At 41.1% G+C, this 7,117-nt stretch overlaps 2 protein-coding genes across 2 annotated transcripts; both read left to right on the forward strand.

Annotated features, from left to right (window-relative positions):
* Positions 1–1,183: 1,183 nt before the first annotated feature.
* LOC149677725 (uncharacterized) lies at positions 1,184–4,066 on the forward strand. Its single transcript, XM_089837391.1, has 2 exons — positions 1,184–3,553; positions 3,683–4,066. Exons 1-2 carry the CDS (start codon positions 1,184–1,186, stop codon positions 4,064–4,066), a joined length of 2,754 nt encoding a protein of 917 aa, XP_089693517.1.
* LOC149677726 (uncharacterized) lies at positions 4,063–6,408 on the forward strand. Its single transcript, XM_089837392.1, has 3 exons — positions 4,063–4,565; positions 4,811–5,683; positions 5,766–6,408. Exons 1-3 carry the CDS (start codon positions 4,063–4,065, stop codon positions 6,406–6,408), a joined length of 2,019 nt encoding a protein of 672 aa, XP_089693518.1.
* The last annotated feature ends 709 nt before the right edge of the window (positions 6,409–7,117 follow it).

Here is a 7,117-nt window from a genome sequence, read left to right on the forward strand (position 1 = left end):
GAATATCCGAGGTAGTTGAAGGGAATATCCGAGGGAGTTGAAGGGAATATCCGAGGGAGTTGAAGGGAATATCCGAGGGAGTTGAAGGGAATATCCGAGGGAGTTGAAGGGAATATCCGAGGGGGTTGAAGGGAATATCCGAGGGGGTTGAAGGGAATATCCGAGGGGGTTGAAGGGAATATCCGAGGTAGTTGAAGGGAATATCCGAGGTAGTTTATTGGAATATCCGAGGTAGTTTATTGGAATATCCGAGGTAGTTTATTGGAATATCCGAGGTAGTTTATTGGAATATCGGAGGTAGTTTATTGGAATAAATTTATTATAAATGGAGTGTTGAATTTAACGCGCCAAACTTTGAACTTTACCAACTTGTTTTGGAATTTATCTTTGTTTAATTTACTTTATTTTGTAACTTCTGATTATAATCTCTTTTTGTATAAAACTATTTAATCTGTATTTGTAACCTTAAAAAATTAATGAAAAAATATCTGTAACCGATCTGAAATCCTATGTAAACCTCTGTACTTTGTAATACCTTGTTACTTATGATAAAGGTAAAGTAGCGAAAACGCCCGTGTAAGCTGGGGTAAAAAACACCTCAAAAAACCAAAAAATACGAAGCAGGAATGAGTCAGCGTTTTTATCGAAACTTTCCATCCCGTACCGCGCTAGGGGTTACACCCCTTTCTTTATCTGTTCTTCGCTCCCAGCTTACACCGAAAATTTACCTTACAAAAAAAATAGTTTAGACCGAGAGCTCGTGTAGTAGAGAACGAAATTCTCAACCACCATAGTTAGGCCCCAAATGGGCAAATTCTTAAAACTTTTGTTAGGCCCCAAATGGGCAAATTCTTAAAACTTTAGTTAGGCCCCAAATGGGCAAATTCCTTTAATTTAGCCAGCTCCAAATGAGCCAATTTAACTTTAACTTTTTTAAATAAAGTGTTTGATTTATGTTTATCCAAACGTCGTGATTAATTCTCTTAAAGTTTGGGGTGATTTTTCAGTCGGTCACCTCAATTAAAACTGACTCTCCCACAATCGCGAAATATTCCAAATCGGCAAAACAAATCTTCAACAAGGTTACCACATAAATTTGGTGCAGAATCCCGGGACAGTACGAACGAGAACCTCTGGATTAATACCTTTTGAACTGTGAACCGACAAATCGGTAAAGTTAATCATGACGAGTTTGATAAAATATAAGGCTATGAGGAAGACTGTCCGAGCAAACGCAACTAAGGCGATTAATAGCATAGAGGCTATGCTAAGAGACCAGGAAACCAGTGCAGAAGAACTTGAAGACCAATTAAATCTCTTTGAACTAAAGGAGAAAGCTTTGAAAGAACTAGACAACCATGTCTTGGACCAGATGACGCCAACTTCAGAAGACGACCCCTTAATAGAGACGGAATTCAACGCGCCAGAGGAATACCAGGAGGATATCACCGTAACGAAAAACAAAGTGAATCGACAACTTAAGAGACTAAACGTTTCCTCGAGGGGAACATCAACACCCGCGAGTGGATCAACAGTGAACCTGGTGAATCAACAAGAACAATTTTTGAACTTAAGAGAAGAGTCGAGACTTCCAACCCTAACACTCCAAAAATTCCGTGGTGACATAACCGAATGGCTCGGTTTTTGGAGCCAATTTAGTTCAACAATTGACACAAGACAGAGACTATCAAAGGTAGAACGATTTAATTATTTACTATCATATTTAGAGGGGGAGGCTAAAGAATCCTTCTCGGGATATAAAGTATCCGATGAAAATTACGATGCAGCGGTAACATGTCTGAAGGACAAATATGATAAGAGAGAATTAACTGTTAATATATTAATGAAAACTCTCATGAGATTACCAGAGGTTGAAAGATCTAATGATATTAAAGGGTTAAGACAATTGTATGACGCATGCGAGAGTAAATTAATAAGCTTGAAAGCTCTAAAAGTAGATATAAAGGCGAACGGGGTTTCCTTGTGTCCAGTTTTAGTAGGATTGTTACCATATGATATTAGGCTTAAATATAGCATGATACGCGATAAAGATGAGTTTGACGGCGAATTTCTGGTAAGTTTCCTAAAAGAAGAGGTAGAAGGTCGCGAGACCTGTTCCATGCTCTGCAAAGACCAAATAAACGCCAAAAGCGTGCCTAAACAAGAAAGGTTACCCCACCCCAGACCGGAAACTGGCCAACCAGAAAGACCGTTCAGAAGAACAAACTGGTCAAGCGCTACAGCTCTAAATACCAACGTCAAACTGTACCAAAATCAGTATCAGCCAAACATTTACTGCATTTTCTGCAAAACGCCCTTTCATGCCACCATCGACTGCACCAACTACACTTTAGACGAAAAGAAAATACTAATACACACCCAAGGAAGATGCTACGTATGCACAAGAATAGGCCATGATGCTAGAAGATGTAATTCTAGGTACAAAGATTGCAAAATCTGTGGAGGTGGACATAATTCAGCTGTTTGCGAGAAGAATAAAGCCAATAAAACAATCGCAAGAAATAGAAGAGAGGGGGTGAAGCAAAATCAGGAGGAGCCCGTAAACCAAACAGAAATAATAACTACGTCTCTAGTAAGATGCCCCCAACCGAGAACCGTGCTTTTGCAAACCGCTATGGCAAACGCTAAAAGCCCGAACGAACCAAGAAACAGCCAGAAAATACGTTGTACCCTAGACAACTGTAGTCAAGCCACATTCATCTTAGAAGATGTTTCTCGAAGCCTGAAATTGCCAGTCGTAGGAGAAAGAAACATAGAAATCAACAATTTCGGAAACCCGAATCCAGGAGTAACTAAGAGAAAAGTAGTACGCGTTACCATTCAGAACGCCAGACAGCCAGGAGAAGCCATTGATCTCTTAGCCGTAGAGATGCCCTACTTAACTACAGCGGTTACCTTAATTAATTGCGAAGAAGTAGAAAGATTCGCTCTTGAAAGACACATGCAACTAGCTGATGAGCCGAGCAAAAATACGCCCCCATCAAGCAGCATTGGAATACTTATTGGGGCAGACTATTATTATGACGTAGCCACTTTGAACCACGAAAGAATTAACGGCGCTCTAGTAGCAGTGGAGACCAAACTTGGATGGACAATACAAGGACCCGTCAATTCAGACAGACCCAGCGTCAACAATATTGGAATCCAAGTCATGACGGTTAATATTAGATTAACTGAGCCGGAAAAAGCCAAGAACCTAAAAGCCTTCTGGGAAATAGAATCCCTTGGAATTACAGATAGTCCAGATGAACCAACGAGTAACCAAGTCATGGAGAAGTTCGAAACAGAAACCGTATTTCAAAATGGGAGATACGGAGTGAAGTTTCCTTGGAAGGTGTCCAAGGAGAAACTACCCTATAATCTATCTGTAGCCACCAAAAGGATGAGAAGCCTACTACTTAAGTTCAAGCTCAATCCAATCTTCTATCAAGATTATAAAGCCGTCGTAGAAGAGCAATTAAAACTGGGGATAGCGAAACGAGTCCCTACTGGAGGAGCCACCACCCCTTGCTACTACATGCCACACCAGGGGGTAAAAAAGGAAGATAGGTTAACCACAAAACTTTGACTGGTGTTCGACGCCTCGTCTAAAGTGAAAGGGGCGCCAAGCCTCAATGATTGCCTTGATAGTGGGCCCAACCTTAACCCCGACATTTTGAAGGCACTAATTCGTTTCCGAACCCACATCATTGCCATAAGCGCCGACATCGAAAAGGCCTTCCTGCAGGTTTCCTTGATCGAAGAAGAAAGAAATTTCGTAAGATTCTTATGGGTGAAAGAGCAAAATGGGCGCCTTCTGGAGAACCAATTCGATACCCTAAGAATGACGCGCGTTCCATTTGGAGTGACGTCAAGTCCATTTTTGCTAGCTGCAACTATAAAGGTACATCTAAAGAAATACGCCACCCAAGATCCAGAAACCGTGGCTTCGTTGGAAAGAGACATTTACGTGGACGACTACACAGGAGGGAAAAAAGACGTAAAAGAAGGCCTTGAACTCTCCAAAAAGGCCTTGAACTCTCCAAAAAGGCTACTAACATCATGAAAGAAGCTAACATGAATTTAAGGAAATGGAGGACTAACTCGCCGGAGTTAAGAGAGAAATGGGGAGAAGAAAACTCGAGTACTGAAAACATGATAATAGACGGATCAGAAGCGAAGGCTCAAAAAATACTGGGGTTACTATGGGAACCGAACGCGGACGTATTTTCTTTCGACCTAACAAATTTGGTTGAAACTATCCAAGAAGCAAAATTGTCAAAAAGAGGCGTACTAAGTGCCATAGCCCAAATTTACGACCCCCTAGGAATGCTTTCCCCTTTCGTGATAAGGGCCAAATTCCTGTTCCAGCAGCTATGGGTTAACGGTGTAAAATGGGACCAAGATTTACCTTCAGAAATAAGGATCCTATTTGAAAATTGGAGAAAAGAAATGCCAATTATTCGTCAAAACTACAGCGTTGTTACTACACGGAAAAGGAAGAACTACACGCCTTCTGTGACGCCAGTTCACAGGCATACGCTACAGTTATCTAACTGCGCTATGTAACAATCTCTGGAAAGGTGGGCGTGACATTTGTAGTATCAAAGGCAAGGGTCGCACCCCTGAAAACAATATCTATTCCACGTCTGGAACTCTTAGGATGCTTACTAGGAGCCCGGCTAATCAATGTAGTCCAAGAATCATTCGAGTCCAAGAACATTAACCGATACTTATGGACAGATTCCATGGTAGCCCTTGGCTGGATCAAGTCAAACTAGAAAACCCTGAAGCCATTTGTTCAAAATAGACTAGAAGAAATTCAAACGAGAACTAACCCCCAAGAATGGCAGCACTGCCCTGGCACTAACAATCCGGCAGACATTCCCACCAGGGGAGCAAAGGCAGAAGAAATTGTAAGAAGTAAGCACTGGTGGGGAGGACCCGAATGGCTTAAGAAAGAGAAGACAAGTTGGCCACAGAACTCTGATAAGATGACGGATGAACAAAAAGAAGTAATGGAAAACGAAAACAAGAAGACAGTTTTAGTAGTCCAATGTATCCAGGAAGATTTCGATAAAGGAATTTCAAACCTAATCGATTTAAGCAAATACCAATCCCTAAATAAGGTATTTAGAATTACGGCTATCGTCAAGAGGTCCATTAATAAGATGAGGAAAGTTAAAACCGAAACCGGACCGATTACAGCAGAAGAAATGGGTCAAGTAGAAATAGAATGGATCAAGAGCGTGCAGAAACAAGACTTTAAGGCCGAAATTACCGATCTAATAAACGGGAAGAAGTCAGATATCGCAAAGCTTAAGCCTATTTTGAACCAATACGGACTTCTATGCGTCGGTGGACGTTTACACCATTCAAGAATGCCAGAAGAAGAGAAACATCCAATAATACTGAACAAAGGCCACAGACTATCGTTTTTGTTCATCAACCGTAGTCACTGGCAGGTTTACCACTCTGGGGTTCAAAGTACCCTAACTCAGACCAGAGGCAGAATTTGGGTAATCACTGGGAGACAGATGACAATGAATGTCATACGCAACTGCATGGTCTGCAGAAGATTTCAAGCCAAACCAGGGGAGGCACCCATGGCCCCCCTTCCTCAAGAAAGAATAGATGAAGCACCGCCATTTCAAGTCGTCGGAGTTGACTTCGCCGGACCACTGTATGTAAAGGTTGGAGAAAACGTGGAGAAAGCATACATATGCCTCTTTACATGCGCGGTCACCCGAGCAATTCATTTAAAGCTTGTACCACTCCTTCTACGGAGAAAAGGGAATCAGCTGGCGCTTCATAGCTGATAGAGCTGCATGGTGGGGAGGATACTGGGAGCGGTTAGTGAGAACTGTTAAAACGGCCCTACGCAAAGTACTTGGTCAAGCCGCACTAACTTATCAAGAAATGGAGACTGTACTCCTCGAGACAGAGGCAATTATCAACTCACGCCCAATGACTTACGTGTTTAACGAGGTGCAGGAACCGACACCACTAACACCTGCACACTTTCTTACGGGAAAAAGAATTTCGTGCCTCCCACCTCAAAGAGTCAAAGAAGCCGAGTTACCAAACTCTCAACGCGCGATGGCCCGAAGACTACGGTACCGAGAAACCGTACTAGATCGCTTATGGAAGCGATGGAAGCAAGAATACTTGATGGAATTGCGCAGTGCTCATCAAGTACTGTTAACCAAAAATGATAATGCCCTAAAAGTAGGAGACGTGGTCATTATTCACGAAGACCGAATGCCAAAAAATATGTGGCGCTTAGGTTTAATTACTGAAACAATGAAAGGCCGAGATGGATTAATAAGGTCATGTTTGGTACGTACGCCAAATGGAAACGAAATAAGACGTCCCATCTCACTTCTTTATAATCTGGAAATTAATTAGCTAGCTATATTTTGTCGCGTAACACTATTTCCAATAATATTTGGAAATATTATTTGGTGGGGAGTGTTGAATTTAACGCGCCAAACTTTGAACTTTACCAACTTGTTTTTGAATTTATCTTTGTTTAATTTACTTTATTTTGTAATTTCTGATTATTATCTCTTTTTGTATAAAACTATTTAAATCTGTATTTGTAACGTTAAAAAATTAATGAAAAAATATCTGTAACCGATCTGAAATCCTATGTAAACCTCTGTACTTTGTAATACCTTGTTACTTATGATAAAGGTAAAGCAGCGAAAACGCCCGTGTAAGCTGGGTAAAAAACACCTATAAAACCAAACAAGCTGGTCCAGCAACCAGAACATTTTGCACACCCAATCAATTTATAGGACATTGGTCCAGTGAGGCAGTGACCCCTATAAGTGTCTCAAAGTTATCTTATTTCCGTCCTTGCTTAAAATAAAACCGATGAAATAAATCACAGCTAGAAAAGGTTGAATTGGGGCGGAAATAACTCAAATACTTTGAGCCTCCTGGAAATTCGCGAGAGCGGAAATAAGCAGAACACTTGAAATGTATCCAGGGACACTATTCTCTAAAAATTTCATTGATTAAATACCCAAATCCAAATATAAACATTAGGGCTGGTTCCATAAGGAGAGAGAGAGCTTAAAACCTTATTCTCTAACCCAAATCCAAATAGACA

Source organism: Phalangium opilio, unplaced genomic scaffold (genome assembly GCF_054372755.1).
Source record: "Phalangium opilio isolate 3A_F unplaced genomic scaffold, DU_Popi_V2 ptg000043l_1, whole genome shotgun sequence".
NCBI classification, from domain to species: Eukaryota; Metazoa; Arthropoda; class Arachnida; order Opiliones; family Phalangiidae; genus Phalangium; species Phalangium opilio.

Coding starts and splice junctions, on each gene's coding strand:
- LOC149677726 (XM_089837392.1), top strand. CDS start 4,063: ATGAAAGAAGCTAACATGAATTTAAGGAAATGGAGGACTAACTCGCCG. Junction 4,566..4,810: donor CAGTTATCTAACTGCGCTAT/GTAACAATCTCT, acceptor TGTTCAAAATAG/ACTAGAAGAAATTCAAACGA. Junction 5,684..5,765: donor GTTGACTTCGCCGGACCACT/GTATGTAAAGGT, acceptor ATTCATTTAAAG/CTTGTACCACTCCTTCTACG.
- LOC149677725 (XM_089837391.1), top strand. CDS start 1,184: ATGACGAGTTTGATAAAATATAAGGCTATGAGGAAGACTGTCCGAGCA. Junction 3,554..3,682: donor ACTACATGCCACACCAGGGG/GTAAAAAAGGAA, acceptor GACATTTTGAAG/GCACTAATTCGTTTCCGAAC.